Here is a 26,763-nt window from a genome sequence, read left to right as displayed (position 1 = left end):
TGCCTTGGACATGATGAAGCAAGGGAACTTCTTTCTGGTCACTTGCATCCCTCTGCTAGAGTTAAGAAATCAGGGTCACACTGGGAATGTACAGCCTCCCAAAGGAGACTTTGGGAGGGGTGCTGGAGACTTAGAGGAGGATGAACAGGACTTACGAACTGCGGAATTTGAGTATTTGCATTCCAGGGTTAGGGCTGGGGCAGGCTAGTTACGCCTGCCTACTGAAGTAAGTCTGTATTTCTAACAGGTTCCCATGTGATGGCCATATTGCTGACTCTTGGAGACTATCACACTTTGGGTTGCAGAGTGTAGAAAATTAATTGAACACAGGTTTTTCGAATCAATGTCTTAAGTTCAAATCCAGTTTTGTCTCTTGTTAGCTCTGTGATTGTAGGCAGGGTAAAATTCTCTCTTCCTCTGTAAAATTAGACACTCATAGCACGTATTATGACATAGGGTTTTTGTGAGGATTAAATAAATTAACAGACAGCCCGCAGTCAAAATCTGCTCTTAGTAGGAAGAGCTTGATAAAAGGTAATTACGGTATGGGGCGGGGCCAACGCCGGGAGGGGTGGGGCTTTGCCAAACCTTGCGCACGCGCAGTCCTGTGTGCAAGCACCTCCGGTAAGAGAGGGATGGCTCAAGTTAGGCGTCCTCACTTGGGCTCGACAGAGCACGGAGTGGGGCAGGAGTTTGGGGAGCCTCGCCAAAGTTCTGGGGTCATACGGAAGAAGGTTGGGTGTCACTATATCCATTCAGAGGGAGGGCGCGGGACAGCCCCGAGTGTTTCCGGGTCGCAAGGCGGGCAACCTTCTAGCCGCGGTCAGGCGGTGCGGCCTACGCTGCGCACTCGAGTTGGCTGCGGGCCGCGCGGAAGCGTCGGGGCAGGCGGGGGAGCGCTGGGGTCCCCCGGGGTGTGCACCGAATACCCGGGGGGCGGGGAGCCGCTAGGGCCTGAGGATCGTGGGTAGCCAGCCTGACGCGCTCTCGGAAGCCTCGCTGGTACCTTGGCTCTGGACGGTGGGAACCTGGAAAAAGCGCTTTAGCTGATTAAACCCACGGATGCTGAGAGACCTTGCTCTCCAACATGTAGAGTGCGAGAGACCTTGCCGTTTGATAAAGCATTTTGCCTGAGAGGCTGAGGCGCGTCGATTTCCAGCCATAGCGCACAGATGAGGCGTTTTCTGACGCAGCATTGCACGTTTAAGCTTCTGCACCCTGAGTCCGCTTCTCAGCCCAGTGTGATGCGAACCCCATGACACGCGGCGCCGCTTTTCTTCGAGCCCATTCGAAGACTGCTTTATTTCGTTTATGTATGCACGTGTGTATGTAAAGTAGGCTCCACGCCCGATGCGGGGCTTTATCTTAGGACCCTGAGATGAAATCCGTGGTTCCCCTGACTGGGCCACCCAGGTGCCTCGAGCACTGCCTTGTTTTAAATTTCACCTAAATTCCATCATTCTCCAAAATCCCGTCTAATCTTATTCTTTCTCTGCCAGCTAGTAACCCAACTTTGTCGTGGACAGGTATGCCTTTGGTGGTCTTTATCAACCAGGCTTTATCAATCGTTAAAAACACCTTTCCTGAAGCTGAGGGAATTGTAATGTAAAATGTGTATATATGTATTTTTAAAAGGTAAATACTGTAACAGTGTTATTTGTACTTTATTTTTTGAACCCTTAACCTCACCTCCCAACAAAACAAAACCAGATTTTACTAGGATTCCTTATACTGAGGACATTGCTGCAGGCACGCTTTATTTTTAACTTAAAATTTTTTTTTCACCTATTGCACATTAAAAATTACCCGAAGAGAGGTCCTTGTACTGATCATGACTTACTCCCTGTTAGGTACAACATCGTAAACAGCAAAACAGTTCTCCCCACCCACTCACCTGCCTGTTGATTATATGTAAGTTCTTTTTTAACTTCCTCTGCTTCATTTTTTTTTACGATAAAAATAATAAAGTTTTAATCTTTTAGTCCCCAGGGTGATCACATTATCAAAATGAAGGAAGGGACACCTGGTAAACCGATTAATAGGATAATCCTACAAAAATAGGGTATTTAATTACCCCACTCTCAGGCATTGTGAAACGGAGTCAGGAGGAAATGGTGTAAATGCATGGTGGTGAGCAGACAGCTGGGACTGTAAAGTATTAGAGATCTTACTGTCTCCGCACAGAGGGCAGAGAACAGTACGACAAAGAGCATACATACATTGGACAGTATCAAAATCCTGAGATTAGAAACGACTGATTTCTCCTGTTGGGATTATAGGGAGGCAGAGTAAGAACTTGTATTTACATTTCATAGATTCAGTAAGAGTCATATGTTACTTTTTTTTAAAGCTTACTATATAGCCCTTTCCCTTGTTCAACTTTGACGTTGGAGAAGGAGAATGAAGACAACCCCTTTTTTGGATTAGCTTTTATTTTAGTGAAAGGAAGAGAGTCAAGATCTGAAGTCTAGTTTGCCACTTACTGGGTGATGGTGGCTAGTTTTCCTCCTAATGTGGTCTAAGGGCATCTTGTACAGAAGTCATTTGGAGTTGCTTGCAAATGCACATCTTACTGGGATGCTAACCCTAGACTTGCTGAATCAGTCGAGGGACTGGGGAACTGCAGGTTTAGGCCCAGAAATGTACATTTTTAACAAGTCTTTTGGGTGATGTAATTAGTTTGAAAATACTGTTAGAATAGCAGCTCCCCAGAACAAGTTGGTTTCTTTAACTTTATATAAAATGCTTGGGCTCTGGCACATAGTTCAAAATATGTTGTATAAAACCTCCAGCTATGAAACATAAACAATCACTTATAGAATAATCTTACTTTTGTAGGGTGCTTTCAAAGAGTTTTCACATATGGCACCTATTAGATCCTATCTTAATTCCTAGCTTGGCTAAAAATAATGATTTACCTTATCAATATTCTGTTCTTAGGCAATTAAAAATCTTAATTCCATCAATTGTTAGTTCTTTTTACAGTGCTTTTATCAGTTTCATCTCCTTTTTGTGCTTTTTCCAGTGGTGTCTTTGGTTCATTGTGTGGGGTAGAGAATGAAAACTAAGATTGTGGGACATATCAAATACAAATAAGCATACAGTAACTTTAGGGTTTTATCCCTAAATTATTCAGACTGTAGGAATGAATTGGAGTTGCTTTTGTGGAAAAGGTATTCACTTTGTGTATGCTCATTCAGGTTTTTTTTTTTTTTTTTTTTTTTAAGATTTTTACTTATTTATTTGACAGACAGAAATCACAAGTAGGCAGAGAGGCAGGCAGAGAGAGAGGGGGAAGCAGGCTCCCTGCAGAGCAGAGAGCCTGATGTGGGGCTCGATCCCAGGACCCTGGGATCATGACCTGAGCTGAAGGCAGAGGCTTTAACCCACCGAGCCACCCAGGCGCCCCTGCTCATTCAGGTTTACATGTATTTGTTATTGTTGAACTTAGGATGGCCCGCACTATGGAACCAGTGGCAAAGAAGATCTTTAAAGGAGTTTTAGTAGCTGAACTCTTGGGCGTTTTTGGAGCATATTTCTTATTTAATAAGATGAACACAAGCCAAGGTAATCCTAATTCAGTAGTTGTTTTCTAGGGGGGTGTGCGGTTTGGTAATACATTGAGGTACTAAATAGCATTTTTAGAGAAATTGCTTCTTCAGTATATTAGGCATTTTGGGTTGCTGGAGGGGAGGGGTAGGGAATGGGGGGCTAAATGATGGGCATTGGGGAGGGTATGTGTTGTGGTGAGCGCTGGGTGTTGTGTAAGACTGATGAATCACAGACCTGTACCTCTGAAAGAAGTAATACATTATATTAACACTAAATGTTAACCTTTTTATGGACATAAGAAATTTGGTGTTAATTATTGTGGACTTAATGACTCTTCTCCCTAAATAATGTTACTTGTAGACTAGGGAAAATGTTTCATACTTGGATTTTCTTGTCTGGGGCACAGAGCAAGTGTCTGGTCTGGCTTAGTTTGGGAACACAGGTGGAAGAAATTCAGTCTGCTGCTTATACCTCCTTGTTTCATAGACTGAGGAGTAGTGGTAGAGCTGAGTTGTCAAGTAACCAGTTTCAAAAGCGATCAGAGTTCCTCTGCTATCAGTAACTGGGTACTTAAAACCTTTTCCATGCCACCAGCTGCCACTGAAAGTGCTGTAACACATTCTGGAGGGAAATTTTACATTAGAGCCCTCAACTTTTAAAATGAGGAAATGCTGCTTCTTTTTCCCTGGAGCAGGTAATAGTAGTCCTGGGGGTGGTGGCCATCTTTGAAACTTGTCATTTGTCCTCTTAAGGTGCTTCACTGAACACTGCTCTAGGATGCTCAGTCACTTGTGAAGTGCAAGTGTATAAAAGAAAACATCCGTACAGTATATAAAAACAAATTCAAGTTTCTAATTCCACAGCAAGGTAAAATGGAATCCAATATGTATTCCAGTATTCCATTTTACCTTGCTATGGAATTAGAAACTAGACTCTACCCGGTTTTTGAAGTTGATCTCAAACTTCATAGTTTAAGAGAGTTACACAGTAACATGGAAAACTTACTTTTCTAAATAAATTACATCATATATACAGGCCAAATTTGAAAAAGTCCAAAGTAACTATGGGGGGGGTGACATGCAAGGCTAGTGCAAATTACACCCAGTGCAGCAGAGTTTCTGATTACCAGGACCTTAACACACATTTCTTATCTATAGGATTCCTATCTCATAGACCCTAGAGCTAACGCTAAATTATGGCTCCATGTTTTAGTATGATGAATTTCTAGTCATGTCTAATTTTAAGACCTTTCTTTTATCAGATTTCAGGCAAACGATGAGCAAGAAATTTCCCTTCATCTTGGAAGGTAGGTTTTTCCTTAAGAGTATAAAACAACTTTTTCAGGTACCCTTTAAATTAAGGAATTTCTTTATGACCAATTAAGGGTTAAAAGGCTTTTTTTTTTTTTTTGGTGATGTCAGTTTCCAAGAAAAATTAGTTTATCCCTATTTTAGCTCTTTCTGAGAACACGTGGTGGCGGAAATTCTCTTTTGGAGATTACAAAGAAAACTTTGTAATGAAACATGTTTGAGGTGATGGTGACAGACCACAGCTTAAAACTTCAATGTGACCTTTGATTTGCTAAATTCTTGGAGCAGTTTCTTTGTCCAATAGTGGTAATTATCCACCTTATGAATTGTTGTAAGGATTAAACAGATGACATTATGTAATCACTTAGCACAATAATCTGGTATAAAGTAATGCTTAATAAATAGTGCTCATTATAATATTTAGTACAGATGCTGGAGGCCTTGTCCATGAAATATGTATCCTATTATCTTTTTCATCTTACCATGCAGAAATAAGGAAAAGTGGCTTGATTTCTCTCAATATAGTTTAATTTTAACACCTTTACGTGATTTTATAAATGACAGCTATATTTATTTATAGTTTATTACAAATCCATTGAACAGTCTGGAATGTATGGAGTCAGAGAGCAAGATCAAGAAAAATGGTTGAATAGCAAAAATTAGGAGTAAGTACAATTTAATTTATAATTAGAAAACTCATTTTCTTTGCTTTTTAATTTTTTGAGTGGTTTTCGGCCTCTTCTTTTTGAAATTTTTCTTTTTCTTGATGATACTTTTCACATCTCTGTTGTGTAGCCAGTCATCGCGTTCAGCCTCCCATCTAAGCTGTTTGTGACCTTTGTGGGGGAAAAGAAAGATGAGCACACCACATTGTGGACTCCTGGCCCCAGAGAAGAAAACAGAAACTTCTGGTCTGCCATGGCTCACAGTCATTTCCCATCTATTACTGCAAATCCCCTGCTTTCGTTTGTTGCTTTCCTTTGGCATTTATTGTTAAAGATTACTGTTAAACAAATAAAAGACTAGGAGAAGAAAGGAACAAAATGCTCTAAAGATTTTATTTCCCCTGAACACTTTATTTGGCAAAAGAACAGAAGTCAGTAACTTACCAATATCAGAATAAAAAATGTCTATAAAGTACTTACAAAGTTACTTAGCAAATTCCTATTATATAAAAACAACGTGCCTAGATAAAAAAACTAAAGTAACTGTTTAAAGTAATTACAGTCTTCATTGCTGTAGTCTAAATGCTTTTTAATCCTATATGCTCCCCAGACAGAAATGAAAAAGCCATTCCTTCCAGGTCATAAGGAACCATTTTATTCATCCTTACTAAAATAATCCTCCAAAAAATACATCTTCAGAAGTTCTGAGTTAAGGCCATTTAAAAACCTCCGTAAAAAAATTCAAGTTACTTGGGGCACCTGGGTGGCTCAGGCGGTTAAGTGTCTGATTCTCGATTTCAGCTCAGATCCTGACCTCAAGGTTGTGGGATGGAGCCCTGCACCTGGCTCTGTGCTCAGCAGGGAGTTTGTTGGAGATTCTCTCTACCTCTGTGCAGCCACCCCCCCAATTAATCAATCAATTATTCTAGTTACTTACTTGCATTATCTTTGTTAGCCATGGCATTCATGCCAGTGTTATCAAACTTGGATCCCATATTTTCATCCAGTAGGTGGCCAAACTTAAATAGAGATACATTTATTAGAACACTCAAAACAATATGGAATAGCTAACTTCTTAAAGCAGTATATTAGTCTTACCTCCTCAGCAGATACAAATAGGTTGGGGTCATTGAAATTTCCTTTCTTTTTTTTTCTTGGTCCTAAAAAAAAGTGTGAGCCTAGATTATTGAACTGTAAATCCAATGATTTTGAAAAATACACATTTTTTTAAAAAAAATCGAAATATAGTTGACACACAATGTTACATTAGTTTCAGGTGTACAACAGTGATTCAACAATCTTTTAACATGGTTCTGTTATAAAAAGGTTGCATTTGGGTTAAAATACAGAATGACAGTGATCTTCTAGCACCATTAAGTAGCTGGTATTTAAAGACAAATAAAATGTATTTAAGAGTTAGTATCCTAATAAAATTGTTGAGATGACAACAGTGTCTTCCTGCCTGCCTTTCAGATTAGGAACCACTGCTCAAGGTTTACCCTTTTTCACAGTATCAGCCAAGAATGATTACAAAGTTGACCGTGGTTGAATTTTGGAATACTTAAGGCAAACTGTAAGATCTAATTTAAGTCAGAGGTTTTATTCTTTGGTCTGTGAAGAAACTGATGGAGGGTATGTTTTTTATGTTATAAATGAAATTTTGTCTACACTTCTCAAAGTGGTTCTATGAAAGGAAAAACCACTTAACCTGTAATTCTGAATGTATAAACTTTCAAAATAAACTCAAACACCTGTTTTAATATTTATTAAATTTTAATTCACACATTTAAAAATCACATTATCTAAAAATATATTTACTAAGAATACTGCTTTTATCCATTTTCACTTTTCCTGAAACAATATTATTCAAATTCTTTGGATCTACTAGGGCCATTTTTAAAAACAACTTTAGTAGGGAATAAAATTCATCATAAAACTCAGCTGTTTTCACATGTATAATTCAGTATGTTTTAGTAAACTTATAGTTGTTCAACTATCATCACACTGCAATTTTAAAACATTTCCATCAACTCCAAAAGATCCATGGTGCCCATCTGCAGTCATGCGCCCTCTCCCCAAGAGGGCTTTGTCTTTTCTGGCTAGTTCACGTAAGTGGGATCATACGATGTGTGTGTGGTCTTCTGCATCTGGCTTCTTTCACTTAGCATAACATTTCTGAAGCTCATCCATACTACAGTCAGTACCTCATTCCATTTTTTTGCTGAATGATATTCCATTACCTATTCATCAGTGAATAGACACTGGGGTTGCTCCCACTTTTTGGCTATTAATAGTGCTGCTACAAACATTCATGTAAAGTCTTTGCATGGGTATCAAGCCACTTGATAAAACAGTTTCTAGAGCCTTTCATTTAAAATTTCGTGAATATTATATTATTAAGGAGCTGCATATGATTCTATTATGGAATATTTTCTCGAGTTAAAATTCCCATTTGTATAGCACCCAGAAAGGTTTTTTTTGGTTTTCATTCGTCTTACAGGCATATAACTGTTAATATCAACTAGTAAGCACAGTTACTGCCTTCTTAAAGTTGCCTTAAGGTTTGTTTATTCATAATGATATCCAACATTTGCAAATGTAGGGTGAACACTCTTACCGCCCCCAATTTATCAGTTTTTGAAATTCCTTGGCCTCCTTTTGTTTTAACCAATTCTGTCAGGTATCCTTTAATCTGCATCTGAAACTACTGTCAGCTGAAATCTGACATCTTTCAGGCTATTGTCTTCTGAAATAGTGCTTTATTATTCAAGTAAAGTCACTGAAACAGCATCTTTTAATATGACAGGCTCAGGAGGACTTAAGAATAAGGCAACATTTCTCTCTGGAGATGATTTTAGGGAAAACTTTGTCTTATACTTAAGCATATGACACTATTAAAGTGTCACCATACATTACTCAGTGGAAGACAAAATCCGAAAGATAATGTTACAATTTATATACCAGGTAAATCATCTAATTAAGAGGATTATCACTGTTAGTATTTCAAAGAGCTGGTAAGTTTTGCAAGTTTAAGTGTCTGATGTTCGAAGCATGAAGAAAAAGCAAGTCTGTGAATTTATCACAGATTTCAGGAATGAAATACTTACAATGCTTTCTACATTTTTATCAAAAAGCTAAAACTGTCACCTGACATAGTACCTTTTTCTTTTATTAGCATCTTACAAGTGTTAACATTAAAAGGCATAATCCGTTATGATACTTTAAAGATGATCTAGAGATATTTAAATGAGAGAAAGGAAGTTATGAGGAAAAAATATGAAGGTATTATGTGGGAAACAACTTTCATATATTAAAAACAGAGGAAACCGTTGTTATCCATCATAAAAGCAAAAACAAAATTATACTAACCAATTTAGAAAATTTTCCAAAATGATAACAAGTAGTAACTTCCTCAGAGGCACTACTTAGGTTTAAAAGAGACGTTTTCTTACCTTGAAATGATCCAACAAAGTCAAAATCATTTGCCCCTTTTCTCTTGCCTCTCTTTGTCCTGGTTTTAGAGCTGACTTCATCATCAAGTTCTATTGTGTCCCCAAATAAAAACAAAACAAAAATAAAAACACACTATTAAGCCATTTAAAAACAACAGAACTGCTATAAGGCTAAGATAAATGATGAATATTGTTGAGAAATAACTACTTTCTAACAATAGAAAAAAGGGTAACTTAACAGCTCAACAGGTATTGCGCAGAAAGCCTGTTAATAAAAGCTCAAAACTCAACCTCTATTCAACTCCAAATAAGAGGGGGAAAGATCCCATTTAAATTTCTAGCCAACCTGATTATTAATTTGAATATAAAGTAATGTTTAAAAAATGCTTCAAGAGAAAAACTAGCTTATACTGAGGAAAAAAGGAAAATATACTTTTTTGCCTTGTATTTTAAAAATGCTTACTTGGGGAAAAAAAAATACTTACTTGAAATGCCCTCACTTTCATCATCCAACACATCCATGAATGTTCCTCCATCTTCATCAATTTCAGTGAATTCTTCATTCATACTTCCTAAAGAAACTTCATCATCATCCAAGTTGTCAAGCTCATCATCACTGCCTTCTGAATCTTCATCTTCTGGGTCTTCCTTAGCACCTTTTCTTTTCTTTTTCATGTTGCTGAAGAAAAACAACATGTAGCAGAGAACATTGTTTTCTAATGTGTTTTTGGTGATTAGCAGGGTACTAGGCTATTAACAAAGTTACAGACAGCCTAGAACCTCTATGCATTATTAAGTCTACAATGAAAATACTACCTCTATTTCCCAAGCGTATTTCAATAAATTTCTCCTACACATCACAGAGTCCTGTATTCTACTGTTCTGAGGAAAACAATTTAGGAAATGCTAAGAAAATAGTTTTTTAAAAAATAAGACTTAAGAAAAGTATTTTACCCAGCAAAATCAAGGTCATCCTTTCCAGAGGTGAAACAATTATCATCTTCAAATGTGTCTGTCAGAGAACAATATATAAACTGTCAGATAACAACAAGGAATAACAAAGTTGACAAGTCTTTTATCTGAACCAGTTAACACAGTCATTCTGCTATTTATGATGTGTAAACACCAAAATGATGTTTTATAAACCTGACTACTGCTTGTGTGTTTTATTAATCTGCATAAGCCTGTGAATATACTGACCTTAATTATTATTATTATTTTTTACGGACCTCAATTAAATTCCCAAACCAAAATGGATTCCAGTTAATTTTGGCTTCTTTCTACAACTCTTTTAAGGAAAGAGGGTAAATATCAAAATGATATTTAGTAGTTGCAATTCTTTTAAGTGCTTATTTTTAGTAGATACAATGTGCAAAAAAACTCAATGTAAGTTTTTCTAATTTCCGGTTTTTTGTTTCGGCCTAAATAGAGATTAAAATTTTATAGCTCTGTGGATCAAAGATAAAACAGATGAAAGAGCATACTGCTGATACCAATAGTGCAAGGAAATTAGGAACAGTAAAAATGGTTTCTCTTCTATAAAAGATTAGGCCTTAAGGATGAATACATGCCACATAAATAGAAATTTATTTTTCCCGTGAACTGTCCACACACAATCCTAAATCTTTCTGGAGCAAGTGTGGGTGAACTACCATATGCCACTGAAATATTTTTTAGTTCTTCATTATCATTTACATGGTATTCTTAGCTAAATGATTTTTTAAAACTAAGATACCCTTACCACTAACATTCCATGGTTCTATAAGTAGAAAGATTATTTTACAGATTAAAGTTAAAATTAAAAACAAATTACCAATCATTTTTTCAAACTCATCATCATCCACATCTTCTATACTTTCTTCATCTGCATTCCGTTTTTGTTTCTCTTTAACAACAGCAACTTTTTTATAATACCTGAAAAAACATGCATGTTACGTATCTTATTTTTTAAGATTTTATTTATTTAGACAGCGCTGTGCACGCGCACGAGGTGGAGGGGAGAGGGAGAGAGAAATCTCCAGCGGATAAGCACGAAACCTGACACAGGGCTCAAACTCACAACTCAGAGATGATGACTCGAGCAGAAACCAAGAGTCAGACTAAGCCATCCAGGCTCCCTTATAATAATTGTATTAAATGGCTCATTTGGGGGGCGCCTGGGTGGCTCAGTGGGTTAAAGCCTCTGCCTTCAGCTCAGGTCATGATCCCAGGGTTCTGGGATCGAGCCCCGCATCGGGCTCTCTGCTCCATGGAGAGCCTGCTTTCTCCTCTCTGCCTGCCTCTCTGCCTACTTGTGATCTCTGTCTGTCAAATAAATAAATTTAAAAAAAAAAAAAAAAAGGCCCATTTGGTATCATCAAAGCACCTATGACCAGTGACACAGACAAGTGTAAGAACTGTTAATTCAGTTGGATATAAATGACTAAAATTTTTATTATAAACAAAAGTTTTGAATTAAAATAGCTACTTCTGAATGTGAAGTATAAAAAATTTCAAAGATTTAGGATTTATTGCATAAAAATACTTCATCTTAATTGAATGACAATTTACATTTAATTAAATTAAATGACAGGTGGTTTTAGTGTCAACACGAATGACCTAAGTGTTAGAAATAAGGCAAAAATGTGGCTCTAGATAACATCATAATATTTTATCAGACCCATTCTAATACTGGGGTAGAGTGAAACTTAGCATTCTGCAGATGGGATCATACTCTCAAAATTCTTCACACAAAATATTTTTAAAAAAGCAAATAAACAGAATTAACCAAACAGATAACAGTAAGAATACTAGTAAGTTTAGGAGTTCTCTATGTAACAGCACAGTGAATTTTGCTAATTCTGCTTAGAGTCGTATTTTGAACAAATTATTCATGAGTTGCTTATCATAATGTTAGACTGATAACAGATTTAAAGCTTGTAAGATAATTACTATATTTAAAAAAATAAGAAATTAAAGATTAGGTTTTATGAAGTCAAGAGTCATAAAATTTAAGGTACATTATTAAAAACACCCACAAGTTTACTTGTTTAAGTTTTAGTTAGATATCTTAGGATTAGCAAGCTGAATGATTTATAAATTCCTTTTGCAAAAAAAATAGGCGGACACACTATTTTTAAAAAGATTTTGTTTATTTGAGAGAGCAAGCAAGCACAAGCTGGGGGTGGGGTGGAGGGGCAAGGGGAGGAGAAGCAGACTCCCTACTGAGTAGGGAGCCTGATGTGGGGCTCAATCCCAGGACCCTTAAGATTATGACCTAAGTCGAAGGTAGCCCCTTAACCAACTGAGCAAGCCACCCAGGTGCCCCAAATGACATACCTTTAGATCTTTTCAAGATTGACCTATATTACTGAAGCCATTTTATGGAATCTAAAAATTTAATCTTTTTGTCCTAAAAATTTAAATTTTAATAGTTCCCCAAGTGAAACTTCATTGAGTATATTACCTGTAGAAAAACAGTTCATCCACTGGTATTTGGCTTTCTTCTTTTGCAAGGAACTCCTTACTATTCACTAGGAAAACAGATTAAGAAAAAATTTTTATTAAAGTAATCCTTTTTATGTTATCCAAGCTCATAAGATTACATACAGCATACCTCCAATTATAAAGTCTCAAAATTTAAGGAAAGGGGACAGAAGGGTTCTTCTAGTGCAAAGGACGGTCTCTGGAAAAGTCTAAGTGCAGAAGACCCAACATTTGAAACTGTTTGTTGGCTACAATGACATACATAGCCATCAGTACATCACAGTGAAAGAACATGGTTTTCATTGGCCTCCAACCACATCCAGGACCCCAGTTTTAAGAGAAATAAAATTAAAGAGTTCTCTTAATAATCATTTTAAACTTATCATCTCAGAGAAAGAAAGACAATAACACCTGCCATTCTGGAACAGGAAGTAAAAGTAAACAGAATTATCCACAATTTTACTTAATACTGATGAAAATCAGGGAACAAGAACATGGAACTACTAGAATATTTTCTCTCTTCACAATGAAAATTTCTAACTCATCTTGATTAAAACTGGATTTGGCTTCTAAATTCTAACTCTCTTAAACTTTGGCTAAGTCCATTACATCTCTGGATCTCTGTGAAATAAATCAGTTGGAAAGTAAATGATTAATAAAGCACCAATTAATCCTAGTCTCTGAATGAAAAGGAGCTGTGATTTATTATATAAAAAAACTAGTTGTGTGTGGGCTTTCTGCTGAACCCTTAAGAGACAGCTTAAGATGATCTTTAACTATATGGCTACCTGGGTGGCTCAGCTGGTTGAGCATCCAGTTGGTTGAGCCTCTCGCTCAGACTGTGATCTCAGGATTGTGGGATCAAGCCCTCTGTCCGGCTCAGTGCTCAGCAGGGAATGTGCTTTGAGATCTCTCTTTTTCCCTCTGCCCCTCTTCCCCTACTCACAACTCTCCCTCTCTCCAAAAAAAAAAAAAAAGACGCGTCTTTAACTGTAAAAGATAGCTTTATATATATATGGAATATATGGGGGAGTCACTAATAAAGCTACAAATGTATAAAAATTGCAAAATGTTGCTAAATGGTGAAGCTGGGTGATAGTTACAGGGAGTTCAATATACTTGTGTATTTACTTTGGATGTTTGAAAAAAAATTTTTTTTTTTTAAGAGGTTTCTTTCTTTCTTCTTTTTTTTTTTTTTAAAAGATTTTATTTATTTATTTGACATTGAGAGAGAGATCACAAGTAGGCAGAGAGGCAGACAGAGAGAGGGGGAAGCAGGCTCCCCACTGAGCAGAGCGCCTGATGTGGGGCTCAATCCCAGGACCCCAAGACCAGGACCCAAGCTGAAGGCAGAGGCCTAACCCACTGAGCCACCCAGGCACCCCAGATGTTTGAAATTTTCTATATTAAGTTAAAAAAATAAAAGGCCCAGTCAGACATAGTAAACTTCAGAATGCATACATATTTTGGGGAATAAAAGATGGATAATGTCTCTGGTACTTAGGTTTATCTGGTAATATGGAGCAAAGAATAATACAATTTGTTATTGACTTGTACTAGTCTTGTCAGCTTCAACTGTTGAGGCTTTATACTTACCAGCAAGACTACGAATATCCTTCATAAAATGTTTTCTTTTGGGCTGCATCACAACACTATCTGTGTTTTCTGAAATGTAAAAATTAAGACAGTGTAATATAAAACCTAGTTTTATGCTCATTTATTAAATATCAACAATGAAAACCAAATAATTAAATAGAAGCATACCTTTGCCTTTATGTGGCTTTGGATTTCGGTATACAAACCGATCTAAGAATCTCATTAATGTGAAGTCCTGCAGTGGGTCCCCTGAATACTGAATATAATTTCCCTGAAAGGTGGAGAGGGGAGGAGGACTAAGAACTTAACTCAAATTATATATATGCATCCAGATAAGAAAAAAGAGGAAAAACATCATCTACAATGCATCAAAGGCACAAATATGCCATAAATGACCCTTCAAATATCCATCTCATCCCTCTTACTTGAAGAATTAAACACAATCATACATATACATACATATTTTATGATACACTGTTGATTTTATGAATAGGTAAACAATACTGTAAGTCATCTATTAACCAGGAACCAAACACTGACTTGGCCAACACAGCAAAAGGGAAAAGGGAGGGCAGTCTTTCTTCAGGAGAAAAGCCGGAATGTAATAAATAACTGTTGCCATTTTCTAATAGCCTGTATTTCTATTCACCACAAAGTGGGAAGAATTACCAGCCCTACTGTATTAAACAAGTCATTGGTCCTTTCCACCAGCAGAAAATGTTTATGATTCTATGTGGTGGATAGAAAACACTGTATGACCGACTACTGATTATCTAAAACTAGATTATTTTTTTCTTATTTCTTGACTTTAGAATATTAGACTTACCTGAAGGATAGTCTTTGCAAAAAGGGCCACAGAGGGATGAAAATGCTCAGATAGCTAAAAAACAGAGAAAAGTCAACTCTTACTGTAGTTGTAAATACAAAGAATTAAAACTTAAGCCAATATACTAAAGAAGAGTGATTCTCAAAATTTTGGTCTCAGGAATGCTTTATACTTTTAAAAGTTAAGAACTTGGGGTGCCTGGGTGGCTCAGTCATTAAACGTCTACCATCGGCTCAGGTCATGATCCCAGGGTTCTGGGATCGAGCCCCACATTGGGCTGGGGGGGGGGGGGAATCTCTGCTCAGCAGGAGGCCTGCTTCTCGAGGGCCCTCCCACTCCCCCTGCTTGTGTTCCTTCTCTTGTGTTCCTTCTCCTGTGTCTCTGTCAAATAAATAAATAAAATCTTTAAAAAAAAAATCAAGACTTTAAGAGCTTCCAAAGTTTAAGTGGGATATATCTATTGATATTTACCTTATTAGAAATTACAACAAAAATTTTCTCTTCAGTTTTTATTTATTTAAGTAATCTCTATACCCACTGTGGGGCTTAAACTCATGACCCCCTGGGCAAGAGTCCCATGCTCTTCTGACTGAGCCAGCCAGGCCCCCACAATAGGAAATTTTGGAACAATTATTTACAGTCAATTTTAAAATAACAACGAGCCTATTATGTATTAACACAAATGTTTTATGAAAAATATTTTTTCAGAACATATAAGCATTAGGAAAAGAGTAGGATAATTTCAGTTTTGTAAATCTATTTCATGTCTGGCTTAACAGAAGACAATGAATTCTCATACGTGCTGCTGTATTCCCTGTTACTTTTTAGTTGGTATAAAAAGACAATCTTGCCTCAAACAGATATATTGTTGGGAATAGGAGGGTTAACTGATAACCTTTCACATAATTGTGAAATTTCTTCTTTAATACTACACCCAAACTGAAGATTAGTTGCAATATGGAATCTGAAACCACATCAATCAGCTTTTGGTACTTGCTACTCAAAATTAATTGGTCTACTATGAATAAATCTTTTTACCATGACTTTGTAATACTGTGCATTTAGGCATTTGGAAAATACTGATTCACTAAGTTATGCAGTTCTTCCACATGCTGGTTGCATTATCACAAAAGTCACACTGTTAGTATCACCACTGATTTTATCAGAAAAGTTTTTATAGAGCGCCTGGGTGGCTCAGTAGGTAAGGGGCTACCTTTGGCTCAGGTCATGATCCCAGGGTCTTGGGATCCAGCCCCGCATCGGGCTCCCTGCTTGGCGGAAAGCCTGCTTCTCCCTCTCCCTCTGCCTGCTGCTCCCCTACTTGTGTTCTCTAGCTCTCTGTCAAATAAATAAATAAAATCTTAAAAAAAAAAAAAGAAAAGAAAACATAAGTTTTTATATATTGAGAAAGTGTCAGATTCAAGGAAGTGGTTACAAGATCTCGAAACGTTTACTTTGCTTAAAAGCTTGAATTTTATCATTGACAAGAAATACTGTTAGCTGTTTTGCATCAAATAAAAGATTCAGTTCATTCACTTTCAAGAAAATGTCTCCCTAATACCTAAATCTGAACAACCAGTCTATCTGTCAACCAGTCTTTTATGAAAAAAGCAGCTGAGTTTACAACCAACTACACAGGTACTTTTCCCAAGACACAAGACAACCTCATACTTAGGTATACAGCAGAAGTACATTATGGATTTTTGCTGGATAGGCACAAATACTATGAAAAAGCCATGTACTTTAGAGTCAAGATAATTACTAATTTTTCCTATTTCATCATTCTTATAAGATACTGGCTTTTCTTTCCCTGAAGGTACATGGCAGTGAAGAATATAATGGCTACTGTCCTTATCTGCACTAAGACACTAGCAGTTTTAGCCATCATTTCTTGAATATCATCAGTTCCACTGTCAAAAGAGTGACAAAGGCAAATAATGTGCCTTGATAATACAATTAAAGTAGCTGTGACCCTGCAGACTCACTGAAAAGGTATCAAAGAGGGGCGCCTGGGTGGCTCAGTGGGTTAATGCCTCTGCCTTCGGCTCAGGTCATGATCCCAGGGTTCTGGGATCGAGCCCCACATCAGGCTCTCTGCTCCGCGGAGAGCCTGCTTCCTCCTCTCTCTGCCTGCCTCCCTGCCTACTTGTGATCTCTCTCTCTGTCAAATAAATAAATAAAATCTTAAAAAAAAAAAAAAAAAGTATCAAAGACCCACGGGAGTCTGTGTGGTAAGACACTTGCTTTTCCAAAGATAACACAGAAAGTTTATTGGAAATATGAGTTCCTCTAATGCATTTAAAAAGTAATTTTATTTGCAAATAATTCTATCATCACAAAACTTCTCAGGGAGATCTAATGCATAAAGCAAAATTTATTTATAGCCATGTATAACATTCTTACTTTGCATCCACATTATTTAAGGTTTGCTACACGTGAATATGTATAAATGAGTAAATTTAATGTTGATCAAATCCTACAGAAATATGGGTTATAAAGCATTATGGCTGGGTGACATTCTTCAAATTGCTTCCTTCTGCCACTTAACTAATGTCTAAATAACTAAACTGTATTGATCATATTTACAAGCAAAAATGGAAACTTCAAGGTGTTAAATCCATGAGGACAAATACAAAGTGCTAATGAATGAAAAGACAATTTAAAATTAACTTTAATTTTTAAATCATTTTTTCATTTCATGAAAAATCATCATTTCAAAATACCTTTAAATCATTACCTTTTTGAGTTCCCAAAGACTTGTATTTTCAGCTCCACAGAACAAAGGGTTTCTACTGAATGGATCGTATGTGCTTAACTGTTTGCCACCTGAGAACAAAGAAAAAATACCATTTCTTAAATGCTTTATTCCCAGCCCAAGAGTTCACTAAAACCACCACCATTAATGTTGTAACCAATAACACACACACACACACATATATGTAACAATTATAATTTTGAACATTCTTAGCCAGGCATCCTACCTAAACATTCCAAGCCCCAACAAGAATTAGATATGGTACCGAGGATAGTATTTGCTACTGAATAAAAGCAGGTAACAAAAGGTGCCCAACCTGGTCAATTAGGTTATAAGGGTTAAAATGGCAATGAACCTGAAGATTAAATAGGTCTAAATTATTTTAGAACTTTAAATGCACTGAATATTTATTATTAATTACGTCCAGGAATAATTCTCACTTGGAACAAGTTTTATGTTATCTTTGAAGAATTTTCAGAACACATTACAACAAACTGTCTACTTCACAATGCACGTGTTCATCATCCTTCTAAAGGACTATTCTCAGTTTAGTCTTCAGGGAAATTGATGGATTTTTCCTGGATGCTACCATACTTCTCTTTTATACTTCACAGACAAACTGAAGTTTGGGGAGATGAAGTAAGTTGACCAAGAGTTCCACAGTAAGTTTGAAGAAATGGATCTGGCACATTTTTTGATCCCCAAGGTTTAGTGTGCTTTTCTTTACAGCTCAAATGAAGAGGCTTCATTTCTAAAAGGTATCTGCTTTAATTTCTAAGATTAAAATTACTTTAAAACATGTAACGTGTTAATAAGTAGACAAATCACTATATTAAAAATTTACTTCTAGGGGCGCCTGGGTGGCTCAGCGAGTTAAGGCCTCTGCCTCTGGCTCGGGTCATGGTCTCGGGGCCCTGGGATCGAGCCCCGTGTCGGGCTCTCTGCTCGGCGGGGAGCCTGCTTCCCTTCCTCTCTCTGCCTGCCTCTCTGCCTGCTTGTGATCTCTGTCTGTCAAATAAATAAATAAAATCTTTAAAAAAAAAATTTACTTCTAAGTTCCTGAACACACCTGCTTATAAAAGCTCTACTTAAAAAAAAGAATATGGAGGACTTCTAAAATGGTATGATGTTAATTTCTATTAAGATCAAAGGGGGGGCCCTGGCTGGGGGCCATCAGTAGAGCATATAAGTTTTGATCTTCAGCTTGTGAGTTCAAGCCCCACACTAGGTACAGATTACTAAAAAAATCTAAATCTTAAAAATTATAAAAGAACAAAGGAGAATCCAATTCCTATTTAAAAGTTCAAAAGAACTGAAAGATTTAAGAAACTCACCTTTCAAATTATCATAGTGCACCCAAGAAGCAGACTCTGATTTTTTTGTTTCCATAGCACTGTCTGACACAGTTCCTTCTGTCTCAGCTTTTTTTACTGTATCTGTTTCTTTATCTGCATCGGTGAATTTTTCTGTGTCTACATCATCTTCTATGTCAATAAAATTCTCTTCATCAGACTCCTAAAACAATGGTTTAATAAATCTGCATTAATCAACTGGAAGTCTGTATTCAGTTATATGAGGCAGTTTTGAAGACCCACTTGTTGCTATAATGGTGAAACATGAAAATTCCATCAATCGAATTTATGACACACCATCTTCTTTTTTCTAAATTAAGAGAATTGAGTTTTGAGCCACAATTCCCCAAGACTTTGGCACTTTTTTACATGAAAACATTCAGCCCTCAAATTTCTGATGTATTATATAAATAAACCAATGAAGTAGTTGCTACTATGTCCATTTCACAACTGAGGAAACAGGTTTAAGAGATTCACTAGCTCTGTAACTGTAACTACCTCATACAATTATAGTGTAGTACAGTTTACTATGAGTAAAGGGGTCAAGCAACATGCCCACCTAGTAAAACTGTACACCTGGGACTAAAATTCAGGTCTGTCCAACTCCAGGACACACACATGTTCATGCTCCAGAGAACTAAGTAAGTTACTGTCATTGAAGCAAAGAAGAAAAATACCAATATATTTCAGAACCCACTCGATTTACAAAGCAGTTGTAAGATATACCGGATGATCGGCTAGCTGACTTCTTAAACCTGGTTTTGCTTTAAGGATCTCAGACACAAGGTATAAAGCTCCACATATGAATGGTGGCATCTGTTCACAAGTAACTTGAAGTAACCTCTTCACAAAAGCCTTCACCCTGCGCAATACGATGTCAGCTTTCAGAGATTTGTAGACAAGATTAAGAAACATGGCTTGTTTAGAACACATCATCAATCCTGGATCCAACATCTTCCTGTAAAACAAAAACAAGATCAAATGTTTATTCACAAAATATCTCTACAACCAGTAGTAGAGGCAACTGCTAACCTCATCTTAGGGATAATGTTCCTGTTTATTTTTAGATCAACAGACCTAAGATGTAAAATGGAAGCCGATAACCAAAACAGACAGAATGATGATCTTGGGGGAGAGTGGGAATATCACAGGAGAAAGACGTTTTTTGGTGGTTTCTTTTCTTTTGCAGGGGTTTTCCATTCTCCAGCATAATTTTTATACAGATCTAGAACCTCATACGAAAGGCTAATCCAAAACCAAATAATGAAAACTGACCTATGAAAGCAGTGGACTGGACCAGAGTTCTTACCCTGTAGCTGGGGGACCAGAGGCGTCCACATAATTCTAATGAACACACATGTAGAGAATTGAACATAATTTAAAAAATTTCTCTTTATCCTAGTTGTTGCATCCTAGAGATGCTCCAACTGCTTTTGCCCTCTAGACATTACGATATCCAAAATTAACACAATCCAAAATTAACACAAAATTCATGTGCAATACTACTTCTTATTCTAAGCACTTCTATTAACATTTTCCCATTAATACTAGAAATGGAAATATGTAACCCTGTGAAGCATTTCCATATGGCCCTGCAGACCCACTCTCCTCCATTTGTTAGTTCTATAACTCTGGTGATATTGACTTATCATCCTATATTATTCAATATTTGATATTCAATTTTCTGTCTTCACATTTAAAATTTTCAACATTTTCATCCATTTTGCAACTCATTTTTAAAACATTTGAGAATTTAGATAGGTGTGTCCCCACCATTCGACAGAGAACACATTCTTGAAATTTTTGATAAATCATATTTTTGTAAACCAAATCAGGTTTCCTTTATCTTTCAAATAATATTACAGAAATTTTGTTTAAATGATTCTTAATAAAACCAAAAGAAATACTACAAGAAGGCTTAGATGTCATTTGAGGAAATCCATCTGTGAGAGTTCTTGGCAAGCAATAATTTAAAGAACTTAAGCATGTACTCCTCAGATAGACTGTTGTATTAAACACTGATTCCAAACATTGTCCAAAAAGTTTTATGACCATCAAAAGTTATATAAAAACAAACAAAACAAAACCCCAAAACTCTAAGGTCCCCAAACCTCTAAATTTTCAGCTTTGGAACTCTTTCCAAACTAAAGTAGCCACTACTTAAGAAAATTGTACTCTTAAGAGTTATGGAAAGGACTCTAATGAAAATTTTCTTTTTAGTGTACCAGTGCAATCAGCACCATGAGACATGAACTCCCAAAGTCCGCAGACCTGGATTTGCTGCCTAACTTGGCCTTGTCATGTCTATCTGATTTTGTACAAATTACTGCACCTCACAGATTAGAGAAGTGTTAACAGGAATAAACTGAAGCTATTCATCTGAGTAATATTAATAACAACAGCAGCCAACACCTGCAGAGCACTTACATGGGTTAACATACACATGAAGTTTTGTAATTGTAACAATAACCCTACATGATAGGTGCACTCCCTTTCATTTTATAGACAAACCGGGCCACAGTAAAATGGGATTAATTATGTTTACCATTTTAAAGAGGATTAAATAATTTGTCTAAAGTTACAAAGCAAACTAATGGCTAGGACTCAAATCCAGGCACCATGGCTTAAGTTCGAGATATCAGTACATTATATTTGTCATAAGATATGTTATGTCAAATTATTAAAATGAATAAGAAGGGAATACATAGCTTATTGGCATACTTAAATAGTTCCAAAGTGCAGTTCAAAAGATCATCCCTCAATAGGTATGTGTCAGGACAACTACAAAAATTCAGTGAACAAAATCTTAATCCCAATAATTTAAAAAACTCCAAAAATGCAACCCTAAGAGACTTTGTTTGCCATCTGTCTTCCTCAAAATGAACGTAAGCACCTCTAGATGTGGGAATTTTGTTCAGTGCTATATGCAGAGCACCTGGAAGTGTCCAGCATATAGATGGCACCCAAAAAACTGCTGCTGAATGAATTACTAAATGGCTGTGTGAAGTTCAGGGGGAAGAAATATAGGACTGAGGATGTGAGTGAAGGGGAAGAGAGGGAAGGAAACTTCAATTATATCTGCAGTTCTCATTTTTTAATATTTGAAAGATTTAAAACATATAGCAGAATGTTGAAGTTGAAATACTGAATATAAGATACAGATGCTTTTTGGGAGAAGGGTATTTTTCTGTATTTTAACAAGTTCTCAAAACAAAAAATAAAATAATGTATGTATGCTGGGGCGCCTGGATGGCTCAGTGGGTTAAAGCCTCTGCCTTTGGCTCAGGTCACGATCCCAGGGTCCTGGGATCGAGCCCCACATCGGGCTCTTTGCTCAGCAGGAAACCTGCTTCCCCCTCTCTCTGCCTACTTGTGATCTCTGTCAAATAAATAAATAAAATCTTTAAAAAAAATCATGTATGTAAAACATGTAACATAGTTAGTGACTTACTCAAAGTTGGTGATTAGCAAGTTGCTGAGGGGGGCCTAAAATGCAGTTTTCTAAATTTCTTGCCCCACAGAGGGGTACAATAGGTGTTGTGTATTAAATCACATTATTATTAAATTATGTTATTCCTCAGTCACCTATTGAAGTGGTATGTACTTACCTATATAATGCTGCATAGTATCGATCTGATATCGTCTGCTGAGAATTCATTACTTGGAAAAGCAACATTAAAGCTTGTACACTGGTATTAAAATTGACAACATGCAACACTTTAAAGAGTGTGTCGACCTGCTCTCTCACTTTGTCATCACCAGTCTGGGCATAAGGATATGCTCTATTAACTCCTGTTAAAAGGGCACTAAGCATTTTTGATTCAATATTTTTTTTCTTGATGCAAGTCCGAAAAAAACAAAAATAAAGAGTAATTAACTTATTAGCTAATTCACTTTCTTCGTGGGAAAGGACCATTTGATTTAAAAAGCAAATTGCATAATATTGCGCTTTGGAGCTGATATTTGAGCGAAAGAGCAGCCTTTCTACTTCGCCACATACAACTCCTTTCATATTGGGATGCTTACAAAGCAATGTCTCTAACAGATGGGAGGCTTTTGTGGCTATTCTGTTTTGAGGATCTCCCAGTTTATTTACCACCTGCAAAAGAAGAGCCTTTTCTTCCTCAGGTTTATTACAAAGAAGTTCATGAGCTACAACAAGAGCTCGAGTTTTAGTGGCTACTAATGAATCATGACTTAAAGTTTCTAAGACCTGCACGAATTCAGCCACCAGGTGTTTCAGCTGGTGTTCAAAATACCATAATATTAGCCTTCTATCTCTTGAGTCCCTGTTGCCACTGGCCAACTGTTCTAGTTTGTTGAAGGGATGTTGGCTGAAAATCCGTAGCTTCCGGCTGTCTGGCAAAAGGTCTGTAATGAGTAATTCTTTGAAAGTATCCAAAGCCATGAGGCACTGCTGTTTGCTACCCTTCTTTTTCACAAGGTTCACAAGAGTTTCTACAAATTGGAGTGTGTGAATAGCATCATCCTGAATAAGAAGAATCATGGCTGCCATCCTGTCCCCTAGTGTCCCTGATGACACAATTGTCTTCATCCAGGTAGAAGAAGCTCCCTTCTGGTTATTTGTCTTATTTTTGAATAAGTTGATTTCATGCTCATACAGTTTCTGAGCCAAGGTTTTGTATTTAGACACAACATCCTGAGGCTGAGGTTCCAAAGAATATTCATTGCTGTACTCTAGATCATACCATTTGCCTCCAGGTTTGAGTAACAATGTCTGTCTCTCAAAAAATTCAAAGATATCCTGTTGTTTATCTTTCTTAATTTTTGAGGTGACACTGGTGTTCTCATCAGAATGTTGTTCTGGCTTCTTCTTATTTTTCACCTTACCGAGTGATGTCTTTTCAGTTTGTGCTGCATTTTGCTTTTTATTATCTACTTTAGATACTCTTGCTTCTTTTTTGCTGGCATTTTCTTTCTTAGCTGGTTCATCTTCTTCAACTAAGAAAGCTTTTGCATACTTGGCCAAACTAAGATTTTGGATAAATGCTTTCAGTTCACCTTGCTGAAGGTCATCGATTGCTCCTTTTTTGCCTCCATCCACCACTTCCTCATTTTCATCCAAAGTAGCCAGCATAAGGTAATCTTGCTGCATTAAAACATAAGAAAGTTAAAAAATAAATTATAAATCCAAAGTTTAGAAAAACTTCAAAAGTTAATCTGAAATATCTGTATCTTTATTATTTTTTTTAAAGACTTTATTTGACAGAGAGAGATCACAAGTAGGCAGAGAGGCAGGCAGAGAGAGAGGGGAAGCAGGCCCCCTGCTGAACAGAGAGCCCTGGATGTGGATGCGGATGTGGATGTGGGGCTCTATCTCAGGAACCTGAGATCATGACCTGAGCAGGAAGGCAGAGGCTTAACCCACTGAGCCACCCAGGCACCACGAAATCTGCATTTTTAAAATCAATTAAATTCAATTATCATGATATTGCCTGGGCTCCCAACCCAACCACCACGTAAATTCTCGATAAGTCAAAGATTCGCATGTGAAAAAAAAAGCTATAATAGGAGAATGCCCACCATAATTAAAATAATTTCAGAGTAAAGAAAACCTTTCCGAATGACATAAAATGCAGGCCCTTAAAGGTAAAGATGGGTAAAACTGTCATTCTCTCAGACAAAAAAACATACAAAAGTCAAAAGACAAATAATAAATTGGAAAAAAAATACTGGCGGTTGTCTCTGATGTCAGTTGACATCAGAGTAATTGGGCTTAATATTTAATTTGAAAGTTCCTACACATCAGTTAAGGAAGTGATAACTGAAAGATCTGCAAAGTATATAAACAAAAGGTTCATTAGGGAAAAGTGATTTTTTAAAAATGTGAAAAGATGCTCAACTTCACTGACATTAAGAAAAATCCAAATTAAAACCATGATGCATCCATTTTCTAATCTGTCAGATGAAAAAGATAAAACTGACAGGTGGTGTTGGGGAGACGGTGGGGGGAAGAGGCACTTTCCTATGTGGCTGATGGAAACGTAAACTAGCACCCCTATGGAAGGCAACTTGTTACCTTCAAATCAAAATACAAGATACACATCCTTTGATCCAGCAGTTCCATTTCTATCAATTTAGATTATATATATGTTCACAAATATGGGAAAAGATCTATTTTCATGGTCATTTACTGCAGCATTAAAATAGCAAAAGACTGACAACCTAAACATTCACAATAAATGGCTGGCTAGATTAAAACATTGATTTATGCAGGCATAAAACCAATGACATAACTTTATATAATGTTATAGAAGAATCTTTAAGACAGCAAAAAAAATATACACAAAATATTATACAGTATAGTACCTTTTGTGTAAAAAATAACATACGTGTATGTTTGTTTGGAAGATATAAAAGACACAAAAATACTTGCTTTGGCTAGTAATTGCATGGCTAGAGATAAAGTGGGAAAGAAGACTTTTCATCAAAAGTGAAAGAACTTTTTTAAAAGAACTTTTTTGTAATATGTGAAATATCACCTATTCAAAAAGTAAATACAACACAAGTACAGGGCAAACTGTGAATCTGCCCTGTAAATTGCATTTCTTCTGCCCCTACCGCTCTCCCCACCCACAGTCTCAAAACACGTGCTAAAAAAGTAAGCTAAATTCCATCACGTACTTGCTCCAGATCTTCTAAGGTTTTGCATCAAACTCAGAGAAAGGCCTGTATTTTACCTCTGACTTCATTTATTACTCTCCCCTTATCTCATTCTGCCTCGGCTACACTGACATTTTTTTTTTCTTAAGATTTTATTTACTTATTTGACAGACAGAGATCACAAGTAGGCAGAGAGGCAGGCAGAGAGAGAGAGAGAGAGAGAGAGGAAGGAAAGCAGGCTCCGTGCTGAGCAGGGAGCCCGATGCGGGGCTCGATCCCAGGAGCCTGGGATCATGACCTGAGCTGAAGGCAGAGGCTTTAACCCACTGAGCCACCCAGGTGCCCCTACACTGACATTTTTGTTGCTCACAGATGGCTCGCTCACTCCTCTCTTTCCTACAGTTTCCTTCCTAGACATCTCAATGATGATTTCCCCGATAACCTCATTTAAAACCGTTACGCCTTTCACACTGATTATCTTGTTTTCTTCTCCGTGGCACCACTCAGCATCTGATACACAATATTCAAAAGCCTGATTACTGATTGTTTCCCCTACGTAGAACGTAAATTCCACGAGAGCAGAGGGCTTCTAGAGCGTAAACATGTGCGTGTACTGCGTGAGAACAGAAGTTAAGAATCCAACAACACTTGAGTTCAGACCACTGATGCCACGACGTCAGGACCCCGAAAGGTCAGTCTTCGCCGACCTCATGGAGTGCCAGTTATAAATCAGTGAAATGAGGGTCCTAACAAAGACCACACCATAAAAACGTTCAATTCCAAAGGACTCTTCCTTGTAAAAAGCAGTGGGAAAGAAGAGCGGGACGCGCACAGCGCACACTTCGAAGCTGAGATCTGGATGCAGGACGCTCTCCTACGCTCCCGCTCAGGGGCTGCGGGGCCACTAGTGAGACCACCCCTCGCGCATCTGTCCCCTTGTCCGCGAGTCCGAGGCCATTACCTTGGTGCCTCCGAGCCGTAATACTTCCTCCAGAGAAAACCCATTCTCGTCTTCATCGTGATCCTCCTCGCTGTCCTCGTCCGGATCTTCTACCGCCTCCTCTCCCCGCCAGGGCCGCTTGGCGTGGAACTCCAAAGGCTTCTTGGAGGCCGCCATTACCAGCAAAGCACGCGCAGACGGCCCACAGTCTCCTTCCGCTTGGCAG

At 37.4% G+C, this 26,763-nt stretch overlaps 2 protein-coding genes across 4 annotated transcripts; one reads left to right on the top strand and one right to left on the bottom strand.

Moving 5' to 3' along the window:
• Nucleotides 1-592: 592 nt before the first annotated feature.
• On the top strand, nt 593-7,287 carry CEBPZOS (CEBPZ opposite strand). 3 transcript variants are annotated; one of them, XM_080813139.1, is made up of 6 exons: nt 618-734; nt 1,851-1,911; nt 3,452-3,567; nt 4,814-4,858; nt 5,443-5,527; nt 5,658-7,287. In XM_080813139.1, coding segments are annotated over exons 2-5 (246 nt in total). In that variant the 5' UTR covers nt 618-734; nt 1,851-1,909; the 3' UTR covers nt 5,526-5,527; nt 5,658-7,287. The 3 variants fall into 3 exon arrangements, with proteins under 3 accessions (XP_080669267.1, XP_080669266.1, XP_080669265.1); XM_080813141.1 differs by lacking the exon at nt 1,851-1,911 and having other exon boundaries at nt 593-624; XM_080813140.1 differs by lacking the exon at nt 1,851-1,911 and having other exon boundaries at nt 614-734.
• Nucleotides 5,371-26,752, bottom strand: CEBPZ (CCAAT enhancer binding protein zeta). The gene is made up of 16 exons (XM_080813138.1): nt 26,559-26,752; nt 22,582-24,083; nt 19,700-19,931; nt 18,956-19,136; nt 17,604-17,692; nt 14,867-14,920; nt 14,209-14,311; nt 14,041-14,109; nt 12,425-12,491; nt 10,793-10,893; nt 9,934-9,991; nt 9,465-9,658; nt 8,980-9,069; nt 6,626-6,687; nt 6,465-6,546; nt 5,371-5,698 (listed from the first exon to the last, which is right to left on the bottom strand). Exons 1-16 carry the CDS (start codon nt 26,712-26,714, stop codon nt 5,559-5,561), a joined length of 3,180 nt encoding a protein of 1,059 aa, XP_080669264.1. The 5' UTR covers nt 26,715-26,752; the 3' UTR covers nt 5,371-5,558.
• Between the last annotated feature and the right edge of the window lie 11 nt (nt 26,753-26,763).

Source organism: Martes martes (genome assembly GCF_963455335.1).
Source record: "Martes martes genome assembly, chromosome: 9".
In the NCBI taxonomy this organism is placed as follows: Eukaryota; Metazoa; Chordata; class Mammalia; order Carnivora; family Mustelidae; genus Martes; species Martes martes.
Note: the sequence above shows the minus strand (reverse complement) of the source record. Positions and strands in the feature narration are given on the sequence as shown.